This window comes from Neopelma chrysocephalum, unplaced genomic scaffold (assembly GCF_003984885.1).
Source record: "Neopelma chrysocephalum unplaced genomic scaffold, ASM398488v2 Primary Assembly neopelma1_100, whole genome shotgun sequence".
NCBI lineage: Eukaryota > Metazoa > Chordata > Aves > Passeriformes > Pipridae > Neopelma > Neopelma chrysocephalum.
Window position 1 is genome coordinate 3,187,232 of NW_020897763.1, and position 26,723 is coordinate 3,213,954.

Here is a 26,723-nt window from a genome sequence, read left to right on the forward strand (position 1 = left end):
GCTCACCCTGCGCGCTCCCGTGAGCAGCCCCCCGGCACAGCCCCCGCGCTCACACCCGCGCCCACGGCCCGTCCTCCCTCCCGGCTCGGCATCCACGTGGGGAGAGCAGCCGCGAGAGGAGGTTTTGCTGCAGCTCAGGCGATGGGCAGAAGGAGAAAGTCGCTGCCTACACCCACCGTGCTCGTGTGGAAACACGCGCCCCGCGCAGCCCGAGCCCGGCGATGGATCCCGGCTCGTGGCTGGGGGTGGGAGAGATGCCTCCTCCTCCCTCGTGCGCGCCCCTGAGGCTGGAAAACTCACCCCGGGGATGTTTGCAGGGCTTCCCTGGTGACACGGGGCGGCTCAGGCGGAGCTCACACGCCCACCCTGACCCGCAGCCGTCACCTTCTCCCGGCGCTTCGCGGGGACAGTGACACCCACCAGCAGCCACAGCCCGGGGAGCTGCAGCCAACATCAGGCTCTTGTAATTAGCAGAGATGCTCATTAATGCAGGCACATGGTCCATGAACCATGGTGCAGGCAGATGTGGAGGCTGCTTTGACACCTGGGAGTCCAAATTGAACCACAGACTGGTTTGGGCTGGGAGGGATCTTAAGAATCATCCCATCCCACCCCCTGCCATGGGCAGGGACACCTTCCACTAGCCCAGGTTGCTCCAAGCCCTGTCCAACATGGCCTTGGACACTTCCAGGGATGGGGCAGCCACAGCTTCTCTGGGCAACCTGTGCCAGGGCCTCCCCACCCTCGCAGGGAGGAATTTCTTACCAAATTCTAACCTAAACCCTCGTTGGTTCAAGGAGTGCACACCCCAAACCCCAGAGCCCACCGACCCCCCGGGGTCTCACAGGTTCCAACTGTTGGGAATTGGCCCCAACAGAGGAAATCTGGTCCTGAATGAAGCAGCAGCTCCCACACCTGAGGATGGAGGATGACAGAGGATGAGGATGGATCAGAGAGAGGCAGATCCAACTGCAGCTCTGGGTCCCTTGTGAATCATTTTATTTTCACTGCTGGGGAGAGTAGGAGTGAAAATACCATTAAGTTGAAATCAGTCGAGAGGTACATATGTCTCTAGATATATCTGTACAGTCTACCAGTCTATATACACATTATATATAAATATATACATAGGGGCTCCGGGTTTGAGGCTGAAACCTGTCGAACCCAACAAAGCCAACTGCAGGAAGATTTGGAGAAGAGGCTTTTATCGTGAGAAAACAAGCCTCAATTAGCACAGGGTTTTAATTAGTGGAAAGGGGGAGCATCTCAGGGTGGCTGTTGAGTCCCCAGGCTGTGGGGAGCATCCCTGTCCCATTCCCAGGGAGCAGGACACGGTGCCCGTCCGTGCCCGTCTCAGGGAAGGGTCGGTTTTGGTGGCTGAACACAAAGGAGGTTTCTTTGGTTTATTGCTTTAATGCTTATTGCAGTTGGATTTTTTTTTCCCTCTAATGCTCGGCCTTAAATCCAAATCCTGAGAATCAGGAAGAAAAGAAGAGAATAATCCCCCTAAACCCGGACACCCTATATATGCAGGTACAGCTATCAAAGAGGGAAGCGATACATGTGAGGACAGGGAGAACGGGGACAAAAATAGCTTTTCCAAAGAGTAATCCTTCCTTTTTCTTTTTCTTTCCCTTTTTTTTTCCCTAATAAAAAAGGCAAAACCGCTCCTGTGTGCTCGGTTCCAGAGAGCAACTGAGAGCGAAACTTCCAGGAGGTGGGATTCAGGGCAGGGGAGCTGTGAGAGCAGATCCAAGACCCCCACGGATCAGCCCAGCCTGGGTTTACACCCGTGTCAGCATCTGGCCCCTAAAAACAAGGACAAGTGTCCTGCTGGCACTGCTCTGGGGGTCCCAGGGTGTTGGCATCGGGGTCCTGGGGGTGTTGGGTGGTGCCTGCAGAGGGGAGGGCACTGAGCCCTGAATCCCCCCGGATCGGGGGAAGGATGCGGGGTGCTGGGATGGAGCTCAGCACTGCTGGGGGAGCAGCATCAATCCGTGGAGGGATGGAAGCTGGGAAGGGGCTGGTTGTGCAGAGGAGGGGGTGTGGTGGTGGCTGAGGGGAGGGTGTGACCACAGAGCCCAGCTCCACTGCAGGGGCCCCAAACCCTCCCTGCTCCGTCCTGGCAAATCCACACGTCCCCCAGGGATTTAGATCCTTGTTCTCCAGAACAATGTCGAGCCAAAGCCCCCAGAAGGGTCCAGGTGAGAGGAGCGTGTCCCTTGCCCGGGCACCCTGGGATGTCCCACAGATCCAGCCCCCCTCCACCTCTATGGATCCCACCTGACTGGGATCCTGCACCTCCAAACACCAGCCCAGGCCATCCCTGCTCCACCTCTGCCCCAGGGGACTGTTCCCCAGGACACCACGGGCTCTCTGGGTGCAGCCACCCAGAGCAGGGATGTGACCCGAGTCCAGCAGCTCCACCTGCAGATGCTCCTGGCTTGGGCCCAATCCAACCTCCTGGAACTCTGCCGGGTGGAAAGGGAGAGACGGAGCCAGCTCCGGGGTCGGCCTGGGGGAGGGCAGAGAAGGCAGGACCCCCAGGCAGGGAGCTGGGCTGAGCGTGGCAGCCACCCTGGGCTGATGCTGTGGCCCGGGGGGGCTGCGGGGACACGGTGCCGTCCTGCAGACAGTGGTCCCCAAGGGTGCCCGTGCCACGTGTGTCCACGGCCACCGCAGGGGAGGGAAGGGGGAAAGGAAAGGAACGGAGGCAGGGGGAGAGCAGGGGCAGAGAGGGAGGCAAAAGGGGGTCCCACGTGTCAAACACCGCCGGGGGGGTGAAGTCTCTGTGCAAAGCCGAGTCCTGGGGCAGGAGGGGCAGGGCTAGAACACCACGGACTGCAGGAGGCGGAAACACATCATCAGGTCCAAGGGGATGGGGGGCTTCAGGAGGTTCCCGTCCAGCCGCAGGTAGCGGAGCCGGGGCACACCGTCCAGGTTGGAGGGGGAGAAGTCCTGGATGGACACGAGCGAGGTGGGGCAGATCTGCGTCCCGTTGATCTCTGCGGGGAGAGAGGGAGGGCGGGAGGCAGGTTAGAGGGAAGGGAGGCACAGAGGGCGCCGGAGCCCCCCTCCCTGCCTGCGTGTTGAACCCCATCTGGGGGTTTTGCTTTGCTGCCGAGAGGGACAATCCCCAGCCTCTCCCCGAAGATCCTGCCTTTGATCAGAGCCGAAGTAGGTCGCGTTCATGAGGGATGCGGTGTCATTGCAGACAGAAAAGGGATCGTTTGGCACATGAAACCTGCCGAGCCAGCCCTGAGCCTCCACAGAAACATCAAGGAGAGCTGCTCCATCCCTGCTCTGCTGGAGGTAACGTCAGTGCCCAGCTCGTTGCTCGCTTCTGGAGTTCCACGTGTCCCTCCCCACCCCGGGGTCTACGTTAGGGAAAATAAACCCAGGGATTCTTATGTCATTACCCGGCTCCAGGGGCTGAAACCTTACAAAGGCTGGGCAAAATAGGCAAGGAAAAGCTGGGACATGGTGTGCACGGGGCATCTCTCCGTGGAAAGTCGTGGCAGAACCTGGGTGCTGGTGTGGGTGAAGCCAGCAGGAGTCACCACCTTCAGCCCAAGGTCCCACCAGCTCCACTTTGGTGGTGTTTGAGTAAAATGCAGATTAACCAGCATTTGAACCAGACACTCTTCACAGCATCCTGCCCTTGCTTCCAAACAGCACCTCTGATAGCAGAAAACATCTGGAGAGACCAGGAATCATAGAATCATGGAATAGTTTGGGTTGGAAGGGACCTTAAAGTTCCCCTGTCATGGGCAGGGACACCTTCCCACCAGACCAGGTTGCTCCAAGACCCATCCAACCTGGCCTTGGACAATTCCAGGGATAGAGCAGCCACAGTTTCTCTGGGCAACCTGTGCCAGGGCCTCCCCACCCTCACAGGGAACAATTTCTCCCCAATATGCCACATAACCCTCCCTCTGGCAGTGGGAAGCCATTCCCCTTTGTCCTGTCCCTCCATCCCTTGTCCAAAGTCCCTCTCCAGCTCCCTCTGAGCCCCTTTAGGCCCTGGAAGGCTGAATGGGAATGCTGAATTTCTGTCTGCTCATCTGTGCTCGCTCTGTTTACACGTTTCCAGGCCAGCACCTCTCCCATGGAATTGCAGAGCTGTGCCTGGAAGGGTGTGAAAGGCCCCGGCTGCTCTGCCAAGGCAGCTCCAGCTCAGCCTTGTTCTCCCTGTTCCCTCCCTGCAGGCTCAGCTCAGGAGCTGAGCTGGGCTATTTCTAACCATCTTGACTGTGTGTTTGGCATCTGTTCCTAAAATATGTGCACAGACTCTCCTTTTAAAAATCCCCCCATTTCTGTGCCCTGCTGGGGAAGGGGCTGTTTCGATGGCCAGGTGGCCCCAAAGAAGAGCTGCCCATGACAACCAACCAAAAAATGCCCTGTGCAGCACCAGGGGAAATTCAGCTCTGCTCCTCCTTCCCCTCATGCAGAGCCATCCCCATCACTCCCTGTTCACCTTGGAGCTCCCAGCTCATCTCACCACTACACCCCATCTGCAGGGTTCACATCCCCCGGGGTGAGAACGAGCTCTCCAACAAAACACTTCCCATCCTCGAGCCCATCCTCCCCCCCCAGACCTCAGCACAGCCAGTGGAACTCACTCTCGATGGAGTTGTTGTTCAGGTAGAGGTGCTCCAGCTTGGGGCTGATGAAGGGGACGTTGGTGAGCTTGTTGTGGGCCAGGTGCAGCACCAGCAGGTTGGTGAGGTTGAAGGAGTCCTTGGGGAGCCCCTTGTCAGAGATCTGGTTGTAGTTGAGCCGGATGAACGCCAGGTTGGGGAACTCCTTGAAGTAGTCACTGGGGATGTCCTCGATGTTGTTCCTGTCCAGGAAGAGCTGGTGGATGGCACTGGGCACCCCGGGGGGCATCTTCCTCAGGATGTTGTGGGCCAGGTTGAGCTGCATGAGGTTCTTGAGTCCCTTGAAGGTGTTTTTGTTGAAGACCCCGTCGCTCAGCTTGTTGTGGTGCAGATCCAGCAGCACCAGGTTCTCCAGCTTGTTGAAGACCCCGGCGGGGATCTTGGAGATCTGGTTCCTGCTCAGCCGCAGCTGCTCCAGGTTGGGCGGCAGGAAGGCGGGCACCTCCTTGAGCTGGTTCTTCTCCATGTAGAGGAAGATGAGGTTTTCCAGCTTCTCCAGCACCCGCCTGTCCACCTTCCGGATGCGGTTGTTGTCGAGGTTGACCCATTTGAGGCCGGTGGCGTTCCTGAAGGACTCCTCGGGCAGGTCGTCGATGAAGTTGTTCTGCAGGTAGAGGTAGTGGATGCGGGGCGGGATGACGGGCACCTTGCGCAGGTTGCGGCTGTCGCAGTACAGGGCGGACGGGAAGTCCGGGGGGCAGTAGCATTCCCGGGGGCAGTCCGGGAAGACGGAGGGGGGGCCCGGGGGCAGGGGCGGGGGCAGCTCCGTGGGCTCCACGGGCGCGGGGGGGGGGGGGGGGGGGGGGGGGGGTTGGGGGGGGGGTTTCCTCCGCTGCCCGCTCACCCCCCAGACCAGCACGAGAACGAGTGGGAGAAGCAACCTGAGGGCCACCTTCATGGTCCAGGTGTTTCCCTGAGGGAGGCAACAAGAGATGGGTTAAGAAATGTAAAACCAGCCCAATTTAGGTGCTGCATCATCTCCCCGCCACTGACAGGCAGGAATTTACCCCCAATTCCTCTGCTTTTTTCCCTCCCTCCCTTTGGAAGTCATCTTCAAATCCAACCCCCCTCCAGAGCACGAGTCACTGAGGTCCCTCTCTCTGGCTCAGCCTCATGCTGTGGGTGATAAAATGCTGGATTTTATAATTTGATTTGGGTTGTTTTTTTTCACGTGCCACCCTCGGCACCACCCCACAGAGCCCCCACAGTGCCCCCCTGGGAGGGCAGCACCGTCCCCCCTCCCCAAAGGATGGCTTGCCCCTTCAGAGGCCGTGATGGATTAAGCTCAATTTTGCACTTAAGCCAGCAAATCAATGATTCAGTAGGAAATTGGCTGTGGATTGGTGTCGGGAGGCCAGCAGCAGTTAGCAGGGCAGCAGAGATGGATGGCCCTGTGCTGAGGGACCGGGCTGGGAGGCAGCTCAGCCCTTTCTCAAGGCTGAGTGATAAAAAGGGCATTTGCAAGTTTACACATGGGCAGCACCGAAGGTGTTTGGCTCCACAGCTCCCTGTGCTGCCCAAATAACCCATCCATCACCTCCAGTCCCACTGCAGGGATGGTTATTTGGGGAGAAATGCTGTAGAATAGGGAGGGACTAGACAAGGTCTCTGCGTGCCCTGAGCCAGAGTTTCTCCTGGACACCAGCCCAACACCTTGTCACCCCTCCCTCTTCTCTGGGTCGTTATCAAGCCCACAGAGCTGCCTGTCCCCTCTCTCTGCTCTCCCTGCTGCTGCCTGGAACAGCAGTGATCATCCCTGCCAGACTGGCTGGGAGCTCTCCAGCTGATGCCTGGGAGGATGGAGGGATCCAGCTGGTTGCAGATGAGCTCCCCAGACAGCCCCGTGCAGAAGGTGCTCTGGATGCTCCCACTCGCCAGGGCCAGCTGGAGCAGGCCAGGCTGGGGGTGGGTTTCCTGGGCACATTCCTCGGGGTGCTCGCCAGGCTCTTCCCGGCAGGACTTGTCACCCCAGCAGGATCAGAGCCAAGCTGGATGCAGGGCCAGGCAGATGGAGGAGCTCGGCACAGGAAGGGTGGGAGAGAGAATGGGGTGAGATGGGAGGGAGGAAGATGATGAGAGCCAAAGGAAGATGAGGAAACGGGGTGTCTGCTGTGGGAGCAAGTGCTGCTGGGATGGGAGAAGCCTTTGGTGATGCTGGAGCTGGTGATGCCGATTTTGGAGCAAAATCAGGCTCTTCCAGCTTTCCCGTGCAGCACAGCAGAGTGGGATTCACTGCCATCGTGGCCACAGGGACCAGGGGTAGGGTCAGGATTGGGGCCACACCAACCCCCTTTGCCTACAGCTTCCCACGTGGAGTCCACATCCTCCCCAGGGATGTGCCACTGCTCCCAGGGCTGCCTTTGCCAGCCCGGCTCCCTTTGAAGCGATCCCACGCATTCCTGGGGCTCCGAGTAATTGACTTTCTCCAAGAAAAGCTCCTGTTCTCGCCCCCCCCTCCAGGCCCAGCCTGTTCCTCTCCTCGCTGCCTGCTCAGCTCCCATCTGGCTCTGTTTAACCCCACACTCCTCCCAGGCCGGCTGGTTCCAATCAGGGCTCTGGCATCTCGCTGGGGGGAGGGAGGATCAGGGGGGGCTGCCAGACCCTCAGCCCAGCCGTGCTGCAGGAGGTCCCTGCTGGGGATGGACGTGCCTCTGTCTCCAAGAGTCCAGATTCGGCGTCTGGCTGCAGGGAACGGGCCAGCTCATGACAGGGATGTGGGGATGTGCCCTCCCCATTCCTTCACATCCCGCTCCTTCCTCGGCCACAGCCAACCCTGTCCCTGACCATTCCATAGGATTTTGCCTCTGCTCCAAAACTCAGACCTGGATTCTGACACCCCCAAGGCCCGGGGGAGCAGCGAGGGCTGAGCTCTGGGTTTGGCCCTCACCTCACCCAGAGGTGAGGAGGCAGATGGGACAGGACATTCCAGATGGGACATGACATTCCAGCTGGGACAGGCTGTGATCCGGGTGCTGGGGGAGTGATGCTCAGCCTGGGCCACCCAGCCATGTCCCAGGGAGGGTGAGGGACAGGGCAGAGCTGTGACCCTGTTGGTGTCAGGAGCTGGCTGAGCCTGCACCATCCCCCTCCACAGCAGGATTTAGCACTGCAGATGTTTAGGGACTCGGCACGGAGCAGGAGCAGTCACCGAGCCAGAAATCCAGGCTGGAGAGCGACACATCCTGTGGCATTTGTCAGCACAGAAGGGAAATGTCAGGAGGCAGATGCAGCCCCTTTTATCTGCTGCCACATCCCCGTGGGGACTGTCACAGCCCCTCTGCCCGTGGCACTGGGCAGGGCCAGCACTGCCACCACCCTTCTCTGCTGGTCCCCACCAGCCTCTCCCTGCAAAGCCACAGCTCTGCCCGGGGAAAGCAGGACCCACTCCCAAGCAATCTGCAGGAAACCAGCTGAGAGCCCTGCCTCCAGAATAACAGGGATGCAACAGGCCTGGGGCCACCACAGGCCTTACAATTGCCTCCACCACGCTGGAAGGTTCAAAGCCAGCTCTCCCTGGGCCCGGCACAGTTGGAAGTCTGTTCTCCATCCAAGTTGAATTTACTGGCGTGAGAGCAAGAAGCCAAACTTCCAAATCCCACACCCTGATTCTGCAGGAGCTGCCCACGGCAGGGTCAGAGCCCCAGCACAGCCCCTGCTCTGCAAACGTCTCCACTTGACCTTTGTCATCGCTCCCGACGGACGGGACGGCTCAGATCCCGCCCATCCACAAGGAATCCACACCACTGGAATAAAGTTAAGTCATGAAGCAATGAATGTATTCAGGAAACCAACTGCCTGGCGTGGAGAAAAGGCACAATTCATGGACAAAACCAGTTCTGACACCTCCTGAGCCACAGGCTGTGCTGACCAGCTTGGCCTGAGTGCGAGACCAAGGCACCCAACAGATCCCAGCCCGGGGCTTTTCCCAGAAAGAGGCAGCTGCTCCCTCGCTCATCCCATTACAATTGACAAAAAAAAATCGGCGCAACAGCTGGAAATTCCAGCCCCAAATGCCACTGGTGTTTGCTTTCCAAATAGTTTATCTTCTCTGCCTCCCAGTAACCCGCAGCTCCCAGCAGTGCTCGCTGCCAGCCCCAGGCCCGGTGCCAAGGGCAGGCAGAAACCACCACCACGGGGCAAGAGGGAGCTGTGGAAAGGGCAGGGGGGGGAATTTGTCACGGGCAGAAATCCCAGTGCTCTCCTTTGGGTGCCTCCTGCCCTGCTCTGACAGCAGCTGGAGCAGCAGCTGTCCAGGACCCCCTCCTGTGGAGGGGCTGGGAGGGGTAAAGGGAGCTTTAACTTTGGGAGAGCCTGGATGGCTGGAACAAGGGCCCTTTCCAGTCCATTGTTAGCTCCCTTCACACCTTCCCCACTGGGAATTTCCATCATCCCTGCTGAGAGAAACGCCCCCACCCAGCTTGGGAACTTGCACGCCGGAGCAGAACAAGGAGGGCAAGCTAAAAATAACCGAAAGGATCCAGAAAACCTCCCTCCTTGGCTTCCCTCGTGTCCAACAGCCACAGCCCATCCGTGCTGCTGCAAGAGTCTGGGTCTGATCAGCTCAACCGAACAGGGAGCCCTTTATCCAGCGGCTCTGAAGCGCTGGGAATCATGGAAAAGGCCGTCCTCCTCCGAGGGGAGGGCAGCCAGGCTGTCACCCGGGCGTCCCCAGGGTCCCCGGGGAAGCACAGCCCTGATGCAACATCCCGCCGTTCTCGCCCTTTCCCAGCCCTTTCCCAGGGAGCAGCGGAGCCACGGGCAGCCTCTTTGGAGCCGGCACACGGCCGAGGCAGCGGCGGTGGCTCGGTCCTGCTGCATTCCTTCTGCAGGGATGGTGCGTGTCCTGCAGGGACGGGTGTCCCGGGAGACCCTGCCAGGGAGCAGCTCGGACACGCTCCTGGGCTCTGCAGCAGTTTTGGGCTCAGCCAAGGACCGCAGGACATGGTGACAACAATGAGGGGCTCCTGCTTGCCAGGAGCGTTTCCTCACTGTACCACAGTCACCAGACCCGTTGCGAAAGGCTCATCCCGTTCTCTGCTCCCTCCAACCACCTCCTCCCGCCGCAGGGTCCGTGGGAAGGCAGCCCTGGCAGGGAACACCTTTCCCGCTGCCTTCCCCGTGTCAGCAATTCCTCCCTCTCCTCCTCCCTCCCTGCGTGTCCCGACCCTTCCCAGCGCTGCTCCCGGCTCAGCCTGCCCGCGCATCCCTCTGCCACACACGGCGGGACCGGCTGGACACAGACTAAAGCAAACCAGGGGAGAAGATGCTGCCAAAGCGCCGGCAGCGCGGACCCCACACACGCCCCGCTCCCCCCCGACAGCCACCTCGCCCCGCTCCGCTTCCCCTCAGGGTGGGAAACTGCTCTGACACCTCATCCCTCCCCTCCAGCCTCTTCCAGGGCAGAGGAAACCTCCCACGGCTGCGCTTTTATCTCTTCCCAGGTGGAAACTCTCAACCTCTCGCCCCTCCTTCCCCGGGGCGCAGGGACACCCGACATTCCTGCCCCGCGCTGTCCCGGGAGGCGGCTCTGGGATGCCGCCGGCTGAGCACCACATAAGGCAGGGCCGGGATCGCACGATCCCAGGAAGGTTTCCAAGCCCTCATGCTTCGCCTTCAGTGCCAAGGGGATGAATTTCCATGTTTTGCCTTGTAGATGCTTTTTCTAAACTTCTCAAACAGGCGGGGAAAGGACAGGTTTGGGATGAATCTCTTCCAAGCAATAAAACCCTTTTCCCAGGATTTCAGCGAACATCACTGCCCTGTTGCTTCCTCCCATCGGCTCCTGCCGGAGCGGAGACAAAGAGTCGGCTCCAAACGGGACCCCCGGGGGGTGCAGGGTGGGGGCTGCCCCTCTCCTCCCGCCTGGAGCTGAGCTGGCTCCCGTCTCCACGAGGAAAAGTGGGATTACGTGCCCTGAGAATGCTGTGTGTGATCCAGGCAGGAAAGAAGGGCTTTACCACCTACATTTTGGGCAGAAAACCAGCTTGTTGGTTCTCCCCACCCCGGCGCAGCCCCCCTCCCACGGGAGCAGGACCCCGCAGCCCCCCAAGCCCCGGCCGTGTCCTCAGATCGTGCACAAGGTGTCCCGATGCTCCCGGAGGCTCTTGGAAGCAGTCCTGGCTCCCGAGGTGTCCGTTCTCCTCTCAGCCTCCCCCCGCCCCACACCAATCCTTGCATGTTTTCCCTCCTGCTTCCCAAGGCAGGGGACAGTTCTGGGCACGGCTCGGGCTGTGCAGCCCCCCGGGTACCCCCAGCTCGGGCTGTGCAGCCCCCCAGCACCCCCAGCCTGGCTGCAGAGCCCGAGGGAAACGTGCGGGGGGTTGTGAGTGTGTGAGAGCTCAGGTCGGTGTGGGGGACACACAAAGGGGTCCTCACCCCCTCTCTCAAAAACCTCCTGGCAGTAACTGCAACTCTGTCACACGGGGACCTCCGTGGGACTCTGCAGCCCCCAGTCCCCCCCCCCTCCACCCCAAACTGCCCCACACCGAGAAAAAGTCCTACAACCAGAGCAGAGGGAGAGAACAAAGACTCCAACTGGTGCAGAACAGAAAAACCAACAAGAGCAGAGGAGAAAAAGGGAAGAACAGATGCTGCTGTGGATGCAAGGGAGGCTGGAGAGGGCAGGAGCATCGTGGACCAGCGCAGAGTCCTGGGTCGGAGGCTCGGGCAAGGTGAGAAGAGCCTGGGGGAAAACACCTGCCCACAGCTTACCTGTGTGCACCTCTCCCTCCTCCTGCCTCTTATTAATCCCCAAGACAAGTCTCTCTCTGGCTGTCTCCCTCCTCCTCCTCCTCCTCCTCCACCTCCTCCTCCTCCTCTCTGCTCCGCCACGAGCGAGCCCGGCCCGAGCGCGGGGGTTTTGTTCCTGGGAGCCGAGGGCGGTGGGAGCGCGGGGGGCGGAGGGCTGGGAGGGCTGGGAGGGCTGGGAGGGCCGGGACGGAGGCTCGATGACAACAATCACGTCTTTCTCTGGCAGCCAAGCGCGGCGGGCTCGGCGCGCACACACGGCCGGCCCGCCGGAGGGCTGGCGCTCGGGAACAATTCCTTCTGCTGCGGAGGCTGCTCCCAGCCCGTGTTTAAAAACAAAGCCAATTAATAATTTAAAATAAGCCCTTCCCTTGCCGCGGTTTCCAGCAGCGTGTGTTTGGGATGGCGCGTTCCAGCGGAGCACCGGCCCCCGTGTCCCGCCCGTGGCACCCCCAGGGTGACTTAAAGCTGCCCCCAAACCTCTGCTGAGGAGAACCGGCCCTCCGGGGTCCCCTCTCCTCCCTGGCAGATGGATCCTGTAAAACGCGATGGAGGGGTTCATTTGCTCCCAGTTGGTGATAAGTTTTAATTTAAATCCTGATGGCGCTTAATAAAGAGAAGGGGGGAGTCACAGCGATGCCACCAGTGAGGGTTGGTGGGCACAGGGACACTGGGATTGGCAGGGAAAGTCAGCCAGGTCCTGGCTGGAAAATCACTGTGCATTGGGGGGCTCAGGGGGGACATTTTTGCTTCAAGGAGCTCCGAGGAAACCATGACCTGTTGCATATTCACAGCTCTGAGATGCAGCCCAGGCAGGGGGAGAAGTCCAGGGGGGGCACAGCAACCATGGGAATCACCCCCATCCCAGCACCCCTGGAATGTGGGGCTCAGGGGTCCCCTTCCTCCCCACCAATCATCCTCTCTCCAGCCAAGCCCATCTGCAGCAGGGCTCAGGAAACCTGAGCTGCTCTGGCTCGTTGAAATCCCAGTCCCAGCCCTGCCAGGGGCTGGCAGCCATCCAGGCTGATCCTGCACTTCCACACTTGGTTCAGGGTGGCTAATGGCCAAAAATCAGAGCTCCCCCAAAATTCCCACCAGCTGGACTCCCCCATTTTGCCTTGGGCTCCCTACAACACTTAAATATATTTATTCCCAACATGGGACCCCTCCCCTTACCCCAAAACTGGAGGATTTCTGGTGGGTGCTGCTCTACAACTGCCAGTTGGGATGATCCAAGGGCACAGCCCTCCCCTGCAGCGAGCTGGGGCACTTGGATCCTAAAATCCAGCATGTAGCTCCACTGGAAGCCAGGAAAAGGGATGGAGAGAACCCCCAGGGGTATTTGATGGTGTTTAAACAAAGAGTCGAGCTGGAGACACGTGTTTGCCAGCTGGAGGGGGCCCAGAATCAATAGGGAAAGGAGATGCTGTTTGAAGGATCTGCTGCTGGAGAATGATGCCAGTTGCTTTAAAAACTGGTCATAAGTCCCCAAATCCACGGGGACGTGTTCCTTGTTTGGTTGGGCTTTTCCCTGCTAACTAACAGCCACTCAGCTGGGCACTGGGAGGGGGAGACTGAGGCACCAAATGGGGCAGTTGTTTGCCCAGAAGTCACCCAGCAGTGCCAGACACAGAAAGGTGTCACATCCCAGCCCTTCTCCACCGTGTGAAGCTGTTCCCACAGCTCCTGGTGGTTGGTGAGGCACCGAAACCTTCGGCAGTGCTGGTGACTGCAAACGCTGCTCTCGCAGCCAAGGGACTGTGTTTGTTGAATTTTCTCCCTGCAGGAATTTCTGCCCGTGTCCAAGTTTCGAATCCACCTTCAAAGGCGTCCTTTCACATTTTTCAAACCCCCGAGGCCGCAGCCTCGGACGTGGCTCTGGGCACCACACGCTCCGTTTATTCCACGTCTGGAGCAAAAGCTGGCCCTGCTCTTGCAGGCAAAGGGGGTGGTGGAGGGGGGCAAACCTGCTCTCGTGGCTTTGGTTGGCTTGGGGCAGCATCCCGGCCATCCCTGGTCTCCTGATTGCCACATCCCTTTGGTTTATCCCCTTTCCCAGTCTGTTCTGCAGGGGTTTGTAACAGAAACACCACTTTGGCCTGGCAGAGGTGGGAGAGGAAATGTTTGAGTGTGAAAGCAGCAGGAGACAGAGCCAGGACAAGAGGAAATGGCTGGTCTGACCAAGGACAACACGAGGGGCAGCCTGGAGTGGGTGAATGTGGTCCCCAGCGAGCCCGGGGGCTGTGTCCCATCAGCCCACCAGGAACAGGGAGCTTCCAGCACTCAGCAGTACCCTGGTCACTCCAGCTGTGCCAGCAGGGAGGTGACAGCAGCCACACCCACATCCCAAAGGAGGAAATGTGGACAAGAGGCAGCAGAGGGTTTAAGGGGATGATGTGAGCAAAAAAATCCCCATTATAACCAGTGTCTCCATAATGTCCAGCTGGGAAACAGCAAACACCTTCATCCTCCCCACCCTCCCCAGACCCTCCTGCACCGTGTCACGGTGGGAGTGGCTCCTGCCAGGTGTGGTTAAAATAAGCATCCCCTTTCCTGGGAACTGGTCCCATCCTGAACCTCATCTCCTGGATCTCCCACATGCAGGGGACAGCCCCGGGGACACCACAGCACGCCAAGACTGGTGGTCCCACCCAGGGGGACACCCCAGCACACCACGAGTTGTCAATCCCAGCCCAGGGAACACCACAGTGTGCCAAGAGCTGCCGGGCCCAGCCCCAAGGGTTCCAAGAAGGGGAATTTCCAGAGCAAAGGTCTGTCCTCAAGCCACGCTTGCCTTCCCCACACCACAGCCTGGACTCCTCTCAGGAGCGGCTTAAAATGTTTATTTGGCCCGAGGGAGATGATTATTCTCCGTGTTATCCCGGCACCAACCACCCCATCCCGAGCCGAGCCTCCCCTGCGCTCGGTGCTGCACAAACACAGATGATTTACAGATCTTTCTAAAGCCAGATCTTAAACCTCCCTTCAGAGAGCTAAAAAATTTCATTTCAGAAAGGGCAAAAAAGAAAAAAAAAAAAAAAGGCAGCAGGAGGAAAGTTGAGCTGGCCCCGAGGCCACTCGACCGCAGCAGCATCTGCTCCGTGCAAAATGTCAAATTTCGGGTGTTTGGCAGCAAAACTTCGCGAGCCACCGAGCTCTCCGTGGGAAGGGGCCACTGGGCAGGGAGAAGAGGAGTCCAGGGATCCCCCCAGAATATTGTCTGTCAGTTTGGGACGGCCCCAGTCCCCCAGGACTGCGGTGGGAAGGTGCTGTGCTGCCCTGCCCGGGGCTCTGCAGGGTGTTGCCGCTGGTGCCGGGTGGCCACCGGGCTGGAAAATCCAACTCAGCTTCCCCCAAAGCTCAGCAGGAGCCGGGGACAGGCTCCTGCCCGTGCCTGCGGCCCCTCCACCCCGGAGGGAGCTCAACAGCAGCCTCCACACGCCAGAGCCAGAGCTGGGAGAGCGTCACCGGGAGCCCGGGAGAAACTCTTGGCTCCGGGCAAAGCTCTGCGGGGGGAAGTGAGCGAAGGGGAAAAGTATTTCGGTCTGTAATGCACAGATCCCGTCTCACGTGGCCGAGAGGATGCGTGAGGGGCTTTCTCCCCCTCTGGCTGCGTGTGGGGCAGGGGCACAGCTCCACGTGGGGCAGGGGCACAGCTCCACGCACCCGTTTCCACACCTGGAAAGCACCTGGGAATGTGGTCCCTGAGTGTGGCCACTGAGGGGACGTGTGGAAGGTGCTGAAGCCGCCCTTGAGCAAAGCAGCCCCAGCCCAAAGGATGTGGGAATTCACCTGGGACCTCGTGTCCCTTTGGCCACCCCAGCACAGGGATCCCAGCACAGAGGGAGGGAGCAAGAGGAGGAGGAGGAGGCAGCCTGCATCCCTTCCGTGCGGGTCTGCTCTTCCCAGGTAGCCATCCCTTCTTCCCAGGCATGGCCTGGGCTCTCCCTCCATCCCTGAGCACTCCCAGTGCCTGAACTGAGGACGTGCAGCTTCCCCAGCACAGATGGACAGGGACAGGGCCAGGCTGGACAGAACGAGCTGCTCTGGCTCCCGGGTGGGAAACGCAGCCGAGGAGGAGCTGATCCCTGTCCAGGCCAGGTGTTTGCAGAGAAGAGGGAAAACAAGAAATGAGCCTGTTTGGAGCACAGCTGCTGCTCTGGTCGTTAAAAGTCCGGGCAGAGCTCCCTGGAGAAGAGCCCCAGGAGGCGGGTGCCCGAGCCCAGGCCCTGCGGAGCCAGGGAAGGGTTTGGGAATGGAAGGGAAGGGTTAGGGAATGGAAAATGCTGGGCTGACACACGCACACCCCAGTCTGAGCGCTCACATCCCAGCCCTGAGGGTTCCCTGCGCCCCCTCCACGGCCTGAAGGACCCGCTCCATCACCCCCATCCTCCCAGTTTGCCCAGGAGAGAGGCTAAACTGGGAGCAATGGTCTCTCCATGGGGAAGGAGCAGCCTTTCCAAGTAGGGCCGAGTCCGAACAAACTCGTTGCTGGGACAGCCTGGAGGAGCCTCAGGCCCTGCTGAGAGAAGGGAGGAGGTTGAAGTTCTCCATGACAGGGACCAGCACAGTGGGGGACTGATATCGGGGCACACGGGACCCCCCTCCCTGCTGCCCGTCCCTCGGGGGGTGGCAGCAGGACAGGTCCTGTCCCAGCGGTGCCCGTGGGGTGGCCGCCAGCTCCACTCACTCTGCCGAGCCCCCTCCACCCTCCTGCATCCCCCAGCCCCTTCCCAGCCCACCTCCCACCCTCCCCGCTGTCCTCGTGGCTGCTTTAAGCGCAGGGAGGGGATGCAGAGCACAGCAAACCTCACATTTCTCGCGGATTAAATCATCCGACTCATTTCTCTGAGGGAGAGAAGTCCAAAACCCCTATTTTTTTTCCTTTTTTTTCTTTTTTTTTTTCCCCTGTGAGGCTCAGCAGCCACTTATTAGCTCTTGGCAGTGGGGCCAACTACCTCAGCTCATGGCCACAGTGCTGGGGGCTGAGCAACACCGACCAGGGGCCCTGGGCCCTTCCCCTGGGGTCCCCTCCTTTTTGGGGTCCCCCCAGCACGGCCCCTGCCACTTCTGGGTGGGCTGTAGCCCCCAAACTCGGGGTCAGCAAAGCCCAGTGACAACCAGACCAGCTTCCTGCACCCCCAAAACCACAGTCCCCCATTATTCCTCAGCTGAGCAGCTCCGGGCTCAGCACAGGAGTGAGAAGTCCTGGTTCTCTGCTGGTGGAATATTAGGGCTGATATTTTAAATAAGCAAAGAAAAGGTGATTCCAAGCCCAAGGAAGCTCCCAGGGCTTGTATTTCACCGTGGGGTTGTTCTCTAGGAAGCAGGTACTCACCCCCTCCCCCAGGAGAGCTGCTGCTTGTTGGGAATCACATCCCATCCACTGATTCCAAACCTGCCTCCAGCATCTGCCAGCATCTATCAGAGAAGGGGGAACTGAGGCACGTGCTCAGGGAACAGATTTGGGAGCGAGGAGCAGGTTTCCTGCACCCATCCTGTCGCTGCCAGGCTCCAGCACATCCAGCTCCAGCCGCTTTGGGAAGTGAGGACGTGCCCTCCCCGCTCCCCAGGAGCTCCAGGAGTTTGACCTGTCACTGACCCAGCTCCTCTTGGTGCCAGGTTTAGCAGGACACCGGGAACAAAACATTTTGGAGCCGAGCAATGGGGTTTTCCTGGCTGCTGGTTTCCCTCAGCACGAGGCAGCAGCTTCACTGCCCTGTCCCCAGCACAGCCAGGAGCTGGGGGATCCCCTGACACCCTCCCCAGGCACCTGGGGAGCAACATCCAACACCTCCCAGCCAGGAATCCCTGGATTCAGCCCCAGCTGGCTGCAGGGAGGGGGGGGTACCAGCCACGACAGCACTTTGGAGGGTGGAAGGTTGCTGGTGTCACCTCAGCCGTGGGATGAGTGTGGGTTAGAGCAGGAACAAGGGGGTGATTCAGTGAAACCCCGAATGAAAGGCACCAGAAACCATGGAAGGGAATATTTCGAGTCAAACCCACGATTAGTGGTGGGAGCCATCACCACAAGATGCCACTGAGGCCCAGGGCTTTAAATAAACCCATCACAAAATATGTGAAGGCCTTTTCCCCCCCGGCTGGGGACATGGGGGTGACGGGAGTCAATGGGGACAAAGACCTGGGCAGTCCCAAAGGCATTTGGAATGCAGGAGAAAAAGGGTCATCAAGCTGCCTGAACATCTGCCTGTCACTGCTGTCCCCTGGGGGTGGGAGCAGGGGGTGCCCAGGGGGTGCCCAGGGGGTGCCCCCCGAGCCCTCCCACTGCCCAACAGCTCCATCACCTCCCTCCCCTGCCTGGGCTTCCCTGCCCAGACATTTGCCTGCAGTGGAAACACCTGAGTTGTGTCTAGTCCTCCTTTGGACTTGGCCTTCCTCCTTGCTTTCTCCTCCTCCTCCTCCTGGTCCAGTATTTTTCCTCTCCAGAGGCCGGAGCCAGCTGGACTGTTCCTCGTGTGCCATCAGCTGCCTCGGGAGCACGAGGTGTCCCCCCTGCTCCCCAGGCAGGGGACACCCATCAGCACAGCCCCCACCGGGGAGAAGGCACAGCCCAGGGACTCTCTGCCCTCCCTGGGGCTGCTTCCCTTTGGAAAAATTAACTGGGATGCTCCCATTCAGGGATAACAATCTCCGTGGTGTGACCAGCCCCACCCCAGCCACTGGAGCAGGCACGGTGGGGGAGAGCCTCTTCACTGTTAATAAATATTTTCCTCCTCTACAAGAGGGAAAAATAGTGGAGAAGGTTCCTCAGCCAGGGGACAACAACCCCTTATTATCCTGCTGGAAACACAGCGCTGAGCCTTCGGCCACCAGAGCCACCTGCCCGCCCAGCTGTCCCTTGGAAAACCCCAGCCTGGGGACAGGCACCCCCAAAAGCATTCCAGACAAAGCCAGGGAGCACAGAGGGGCCGGAGGGAGGCGGGATGATGGATGCACAGGCGGGATGATGGATGCACAGGCCGGGGCTGGGGAATCATCTCCGTTGCAGGATCGCGTCTCACACTCCATCGCTTGGCAGCGGCGAGAGCAGAACAGGCTCCTGTCAGAGCCCCAGAGATCCCCAGCAACGGCTCCAAATATTACAGCTATAAATTCAGCTCATTTTTCTAGCTGCTAAGAGCTGCCAGGGGCTTTGCCTCCATCCATCTCTCCCCAGCCTTCGTGCCAGACCCTGCAGAGCTCCCGTCCCTCCGCGGCTCCTCGCCCGGGTCCTGCACCCCAGATCCTGTCTGGCCATGTCCTGCCCCTGCCCTGGGCACCAGCTCACCCCACCCAGCTTCCAGCTGTGCTTTCCCACACCTGGACAACCTCAGGCCCCCCCGGTCTGCCCTTGGACATCGCCCTCCTGCCGAGTTACCCCCTTTCTCCCACATTTGCAGCACTTTTGGGGCTACTCAGGGGGCAGTGGCCTGTCCCCAACTCTTTCTGCCTCCCTCACTCTCACCACAAAACCAAAACCCACCAGCTCTGCCCGGCTTCCTTTCCCCTTTGGAGCCAAATGCTCCATTTTCTCACCTCAACCTCCTTCAAGGAACAAAGATCCCACGGGAAATGTTCTCTTCCCGCCTCCGGAAACACCAGGTGGGGTTTTCCCCCCTTCTCTTCTGACCCCCCCTCCGAGCCGGGTTATTTCCCTCTCCCACTGGTCATTCCCAAGCATCCAGCCTGCCCAGGGGGTCTCCCAGCCCTCTCCCCTCCCCTGGAGCAGGATGCACAGCGTGTGCAGGGAAGAGTTAACTCCTCCTCACAGGCCCTGCACACGGGTCACCGCTGGAGCAGGGAAGTGTTGGATTTCCCAAACTATTCCAGGAGGTCCTCCAAGGGCTGTATCCTCACACCCCTCTCCCCATAAACACTTCCCTTCCACCTCGGCAGAGAGCAGGGCTGTAACAACCTGGGATCATCCCCAGGCTGGGCAGAGCTGGGAATCCTCCAGACCATGGACTCATCCCCCAGCCCTTCCCCTGCCTTTGTCTGGCTGCTCATCACCCAAATATTTGAGGCTCCCTCGTGCAAAGGGGTGGAGAGGAGCCTGCTCAGCCATTGGGGAGGGAGCCCCCAGTTTCCCCTGGATGGGGGTTCAGCCCCTCCTGCATGGGAGCAGCAGCTCCAGCAGTGTCCCCTTCAGGTCTGGAATGCTGGGGCTCACTGGGAAAGCGGGAAGAGACGCTGGATAATATCCCCCAATTCCCTTTATTCAACCCCTGGAAATGGGGCAGCACCTTCAGGGGGAGAGAATTTGGCCAAGCACCCCGAGACCCCCCCAGCTCCCCCCCCCAGGGAGCCAAGTGCTGCAAAGACCATCCAGTGTGGGTGAAATCTCATCCCTAAAAACAGCCTCCATTTCCCATTAAGGACTTTGCTGAAGGTAAAAATAGGATTGAAATGTTTTGATTGTATTAAAAAAAAAATAAATGTTGCCTTCAACTCCAAAAGAGATTTTTCCAATGGTTCTGTTTCACAGGAAATGTCTTGATTTTGTTTTTGTATTATTCTGGAGTGGAAAAAAAAGGCAGAATATGGGGCCTTTCCAGTGAAACTGAAACCCCAAGTCCTGTCCAGCTCCAGTCACTCTCCTCTCTCAGAGATCATCCAATGCCCAGGAATGGAAAAGGCAGGACACAGAGGCTGCTCTGACGGGGTTTCTGCCCCTCCTGGCAGAGCAGGAAATCGCAGATTGGAAGTTGCCCTGGTGAAAATCCCAGCTCGGTCTAAACAAAGCCCAGAGCCCCGACTCTGGATTGTCCATCCCAGCCCAGGTCGGGCTCCAGGTTTGTTTTGGGGATGGTTTTGCTCCAGCCTCTGTGTGGAGCTGGTCCAGTCCCTGCACAGGCTCAAGGTAAACTCTTGACAAGCCGTGATGGAAAATGGAAGGAAAGGAGATGAAGGGACACAGCAAATAAATCAAACTCCTCCCATATTTTCCACCTCTCCGAGCTCCATCCCTTACTGCCCATCTGCCCCCAGCCCTTTCCAGCCATTCCCTGGCACTGCTCCCTGGGCACAGCCTTCATGCTGCCTCCTGACTCCTGCTTCCCCTCCTTTGCTGGAATATCCTTCTCCTCTTTCCTCTCCTGCTTCTTCCAGGTGATCTGGGGTGAGAGGGAGCAGCGAGTTCCTGACACTGGTGTCCCTCGGGACCTGCCCTTGGAACAGGGGTGGTTGGATCCAATGTCCACCAGCATCTCGGGCTCTTTCCCGTCATTCCAGGTTCACTGAGCAGCAGCTCAGACACTCTCCAACCAAGTAGCTCCACTCAGCAGCAACCTGCTTCCAATTATTCCCAATTATTCCCCCAGACGGGTGTCAGAGGACAACCCCGAGCCTGGGAGAGTTTAACCCCTTGGAGGAGGGAGAGCAGGGAAGGATGGAGGTGTCTGGAGGCTGCAGCTGAGCCCTCCATCCCCAGTGGGGATGGGGATGTGGAAGGTGAAGCTGGGGCGGGGTTAAACAGGATTTTTTTGAGTTTTCATGGAGAATCTGGGAATGCAGAGCCCCCAACAGCCTCTTGGTCACCCACTGGACTTATCCACCTCCCGAGGATGTGGGGAGGGAGGAGAGGGGGCGAGCAAGGCACCTTGGTAGGATTTGGGATCCGATGCTGCAGGTGGCTGGAAGGGAGGGATCTCATCCCTCCAGCTCTTCACTCCTGGGTCCCCATAAAAACCCACCGTGCCCTCCAAAGCCTGGGACCCTTCCTCACCTCCAAGGGCTGGGGGACACCTGGCAGCCCCTGTCACACTCCTGCATGGACCAGGAGCTGGAGCAGCCTCCCTGCATCCCTCCAGTCTGCCAGCACAGCCCGGGAGCCAGGGGTTAAATCCCGGGGCTGGTGAGTCAGAAAATCTCTGATGCAGCCAGAAGGAGCTGAGTAATTTGTGTTTCTGCAGAGGTCACATTGCCTCCTCTCTTCTTATGCCTCTTACTCATTCTGCTCCTTCCCACTCTCCCTCCGCAGCCTGGACTCTGCTCTTCTCTCTTCTCTCACCAGCTCTTTTTAATACCGTTGCTATTAATTATTGCTATTAATTATTGCAGCTCCTGGCAGCAGCTGCCCATCCCACTGGGTGCCAGTTCCCATCCAAGGAACCCTCCCAGCCAGGGCTTGCTCTGCTCTTCCCAGGAACATCCATCCCTCCCCGCTCCGTGGTTGCAGCTCGGGCCCCCAAATTGCAGCATTTCCCACGGGATAAACCCGGAGTTCATCTCCCACAAAGTCACGTTGTCCCTGAGCTCCTGCACCCCTGGTTCGAAGCCCAGCACCTTGGCATCCAGGCACCTGCCTGGAGCTCCCCACAAGTGACAAACAAGGCCTGTGGCAATTCAAGTAACAAACAAACAACGCTCGTGGCAACCAACCCCCACACAGGCAGCACCGAGTCATCGAGGAGCAGCAGCTCCCAAGCACCAGCGTGGATATTCCCAGGTGGCTACAAGGCACCAGGGCAGGCAGAACAACTTCCCTGCCTTTAATCAAATCACTTCATTAGGCTGTTTAATAAGCAAGGGAGCTCTGGGAACGCCGGGGTTTCACTGCGCTCCGAGAAGGAATTTATGGCAGAGCCATTAAGGGCCAGTCAACCTGCCTTTAATCCTCCTGCAGCCCCCCTAAAGCTTCCCACTGATCCCCTTAAAGCTTCCCACTGACCCCCCCCCCTAGAGCCTCCCAGTGACCCCCTTAAAACTTCCTACTGACCCCCTTAAAGGTTCCCACTGACCCCCTTAAAGCTTCCCCCTTTACCCCGTTGACCCTTGGCCACCCCATGCAAGGGGACACATCCCTGGAGATGCCAAAATGGATGGGGATGGTCCAGGAAAAGCCACCAGAGCATCCCCACCACCAGCATCCCCCCGGCTCTCCCAGGCCAGGGGGTTCCTGCACACGAACTGGGGACTCTGCAGCACACGAGGGGCTGGGGAGGGGGGTGCTGAGCCCCGCTGGGTTTGTGGGGCAGAGGGAAGGGTGGCACAGCCCCGGGTCAGCCCGAGGGGCTCCTGCCAGCACCTCTCTGCAGCTCCAGGGAGGGCTCAGCGCTCCCTGAGCCACAGGCACTGCCAAAAACCTGGCTGCTCCCTCAGCCGGGAGCTGAGCCCTCTGGATGAGCTGGGATTAGGGTCAGAGCCCCTCTGAGCCCCTCCAGCCCCCTCCCCAAAGAGGGGGACACTGAGCAGACACCCCCCCAACCCCTTGCCCGAGGATCTCCCACAGCATTCCCGACACGCCGCTGCCATTCCCTGTTCTCCTCCAGATGGATTTGCTTTGCGTTTTCCAAACTGGGCCTTTGTGTTTCCTGCCGATTTTTCTAACCCCTCTGTCCTCTCTGGTATTTGCAAATCCTCCCAGTTCTGCATCCTTGGAGGATTTTGTGCGTGTGTTATTTCCTCCCTCATCCCAGAGCCCAGTAAACAGCCGGTCCCACAGGCCACCACCAGACCTGCACTTTCCATCTTCCCTGACTTGCAGAGCCCTGAAAATCCTCAGATGAAGACGCAAACATTTCCACAGCGAATTCCAGCCCATGAACCCCAAACATCTGCCAGCCACGACACGGAGGCTCCGTGCAAGACACGAACCTCACCTGGGGCTGTTCTCTGCTGTCCCGCCTGTCCCCAGCTCCCAGCAAAGCACCAACACCCAGCCTGGGGTGAGGACCTTCCCTGGTTCATCCCCCAGTGCCTCACCAGTTCCCCCAAGCTTGGAAACTGGCTGCAATCACTGGCTGAAGGAGCTGAGCTGTGCCAGCTCAGGCCATTTGTGACTTCCCAGCCAACGCCATCACCCGCCCTCAGTGGCTGCTTCTCATCCCACTCCTGGGAAGACCCGGGGTCAGGGGTTTGATGTGCCTTGCCTTGGACGTCTCCAACCTCAGCCTGACCTGCTGGCAGGTCACATCCCCCTTCCCAGCCCCTGCTCCCCTCCTTAGCCCCTTCTCTCCCAGCATCCCCAAGCCCCATCTGCTGGGAGTTTGTTCCTGTGGCCTTCAGCCTCCAAAGGAAACCACAGGAAGTTTTCAAAGCAACACTCCTCAGCCTCATCTCATGCCTTCCCTTTCTCTTTCCCTTCTCAAGGGGCAGTCCCAGGAGCTGGGCACAGGCAGGAGCTGCCAGGAGGCACTTGCCCTGTCCTGGAATGCTCCGGGGCTGGGAGCTGCAGCCACAGAGCTCTGCCAGCCCTTCCACCCTGACAAGCAACAACATTTCATCATAAATCCATAGCTCCAGGCTGGAAAATAAACATCCTTCTGTGTCTCTCTGCCTTGGGGAGTTCGGCTCCGATACTTCAATGTTGCACATTTGCTGTGATGGAAGGGGAAGTGGAGGGACAGCTGAGCTGAGCTGAGCTGCCAGCACCATAAAATCCACTGTCAGGACCCTCCCCAGGAGCTGCTGCCCTCTGGCCCTGCCCATCACCGTGTTTTCCACGGGCTGGAGCAGAGCCAGAGGGGCAGAGAGCCAGGAGGGCAGAGCTGTGCCCTGGGGGGTATCACCCTCCCACAGTCTCACCCCAAAAACCTGCTATCAGTTCCCAATGGGGGGATGCTGAATTGCAGCGTGGCCTAAAAGGAGATTAACCCCAAATCTGCAGGCCTGGGGGTCTCTGGGGGGGCTGAGCTGCAGCCCATGAGGGGATGAGCCCGATGGCATCACCCTGGGGTGTTTGGGTACGGGGAAGGAGGTCGGGATGTGCTCCAGCCCCGGGCAGCTCAGCCCTGCCCCTGCACAAAGCCTTCACCCCTCGCCCAGAGCCCCCTCCCACGGGTGGCACAGCCCACGGTGCCCATCAGAGCCTTCAGAAAAGGGTGTTGAGCACCCACCAGCTCAGAGCACCCGCAGAGCCCGTCCCCAGCTGCATCCCAGGCTCCAGACATCCCGCCCAGGTCCGGTCCGGGATAAACAGCCGGTTCCCCGGGCAACAGCGGGGGCGGCTCCTGTCCCGGGCTGTCCCGGAGCCAGCGCTGCCCAGCGTCACCTCCCGCCCCCCGGACCTCGAGCCGCCTCTGGGATGGCTCCACTTCAGAGAATCCGGGAGCTCCAGGGAGCTCCGTGGCTCTGCTTTCCCAAATGTCAGGTGGAGGTGGAGGCAGAGGAAGTGTTTTCATCCCGAAGGCATCTGTGCCGCTGCTTCCAGCCGGGGCAGATGCTCCGGGAGCTGCTCCCGTGGCCTCCCAGGAGCTGCCTCTCCTGCTTAGGGGGTGCTGGGACACTGAGAGGGCTCCAGGCCCCTTCCTGCAGCTCCCAGCATCTTCCCAGCGTGGCAAGGGGACAGAACAGCCTGGAAAGGTGTCGCTGTTTCCTTCTCCTTTAGACACCACCAAACAAGGAAGGTTCTGGAAGGGGAGGGGAGGCTCCAGCAATGACCGGGGCTGGACTGAGGGATGTCTGAGTCCATCTGCCCCTGGAGAGGGGATCCAGCATCCCCCCAGCAGGGTCAAGGAGCAGGGAGAGGAGAGGAGAGGGGTGAAGGCAGCCTGTCCCCCAGAGCCTGTTTATTTTTTGGTGCAGGCCGGGGCTGTGCTGGAGCTGGAGGAATTCACCTCGCTGAAAAAGGCCTTGTTTTTCACGGAGGAAATGAGACAGCGCGCTTTTAATAGGAAATAAAAACACATAAAACGAAGAGAAACTGAGACACAGGCCTGGAAAAAAGCAGAGCCATCCAGCTGTGTCTCGCCAGCAGCCTGGACACTGCCAGCAGCCCCGGCGGCTGCAGCGACATGGCCACGGCCACGCCACGGGCACCCACGGCCCCCTCACCCATCCTCAGCACCCAGCACGTGCATCCCACTCATCTCCATCCTCTCCTCGTGGATCCATCTCCCCCCTGCCCACGTGGGGTAGCAGAGCCTGCTGGGGGGGCAATGGATGGATGGTGGGATGGATGGATGGTGGGATGGATGGTTGGAGTGATGGATGGGGGGATGGATGGATGGTGGGATGGAGGGGGGGATGGATGGATGGACGGATGGATGGATGGTTGAAGTGGTTTCCTCCAAGGAAAAACACTGATGCTTCACAACCAACTTCCCTGACATTTCCAACAAGGAACCATTCCACACACACCCCCCTGAGCGTTGGCTCTGGAAAAAGTCCCACCAGGTTCAGTGGGTTTCATGCAGGACTGGAAATTAATATTGATACAGCCCTGCAGGGAAAGCTGGGGGTGTTCAAGCCGTCCTGGCATAGGAATCAAACTCCTTATGGAGCCACTGGAGCAAAAGCCGGGATGTTCCCATGCTGGGCTGGCTCCAGCCCATCCTGGTTGTCCCTGGGCTCCAGCCACACGTGAGAAGGTGGCAGCTTTGCTGACCCTGACCTGGCATTCCCTAAAAACCTGGAGACAGCAGTGCCTTGGGCTGTGCCATCCCCTGGCTCTCCCTGTTCCCAGTCCCACTGGCTGCCTCCATCCACCCTGGAGCTGCAGCAGCTCCCGGCAGCGGCGTGGATTCGGGATCAGAGAGTGGATGAAGCCTTTGAAAGTGCTCCTCAGAGGAGACCTGCTGGGATTTCTGAAGCTGCAGATGCTCAGAGACAACCTCGCTCGGAAACGTTTAATTGGGAGGGCCGGGAGGGAGGGGGGAGGGAGCCCAGGGGGGGAAAGCTGGGAAGGAACTGGCAGTGCAGGGGTTTGGGCTCCCCCCCGGCCAAGGGGGGTTCTCCAGAGCCATGAGGGGCAGCACTGGAAATCCCCCTGGACCGTGTCCGGGAGGGGCTGGGAGAAGGGAAGGCAGGAAGGGAAGTCTGGAAGGAGATTTCAAACGAGTCCTGCAGCCGCTGCCCCACAAAAAGCCCCTTCAGCCGGAGCGGCCGCCCCGCGCGTGGGGCCAAGGGCAACATTTGTGCATGTGGAGCTCTACGGAAACGTGTTTATTTTCCAGCACATTCCCTGACCCGCTGCGTGCTCCGGGAGGGGGGGGGGGGGGGGGGAGGCAGCGACCGGGGGCTCCGGGGCTGCTGGGAGCGGGCAGAGCTTTCCCTGGATCAATGGGACCGGTGCCAGCTCACACCCGCCCCAAAACCCACCCCGGCGCCCCCGAGTGATCCCCGCGACACCCACATCCCTTCCTAATGGTTGGACCGATGATCTTAGAGGTGTTTTCCAACCTAAATGGTCCCGGGATTCTTTCTCCCCGCAGCGACAGCTGCGTGTGAAGAGGCCCCATCCTTCCACAGCCCAGAGCAGGGATGGGGGCGGCCAAAAATCCCGCGGCGCATCACTCCCGGGAGCACCCGGAGCGGGGAGGCGAGTGGGGGCCCCCACTTTCACCCACTCACCCACGGGCCGTGTCCACTAGAGGG

The 26,723-nt window shown here is 59.5% G+C and overlaps 1 protein-coding gene across 2 annotated transcripts; it reads right to left on the reverse strand.

The window, feature by feature from the left end:
• Positions 1-2,678: 2,678 nt before the first annotated feature.
• PRELP (proline and arginine rich end leucine rich repeat protein) lies at positions 2,679-26,723 on the reverse strand. Of its 2 annotated transcripts, none has more exons than XM_027695181.1 (3): positions 26,700-26,723; positions 4,623-5,574; positions 2,679-3,005 (listed from the first exon to the last, which is right to left on the reverse strand). In XM_027695181.1, the coding sequence occupies exons 2-3, from the start codon at positions 5,557-5,559 to the stop codon at positions 2,827-2,829; spliced, it is 1,116 nt and encodes a 371-aa protein (XP_027550982.1). In that variant the 5' UTR covers positions 5,560-5,574; positions 26,700-26,723; the 3' UTR covers positions 2,679-2,826. The 2 variants fall into 2 exon arrangements, with proteins under 2 accessions (XP_027550982.1, XP_027550981.1); XM_027695180.1 differs by lacking the exon at positions 26,700-26,723 and adding an exon at positions 11,373-11,645.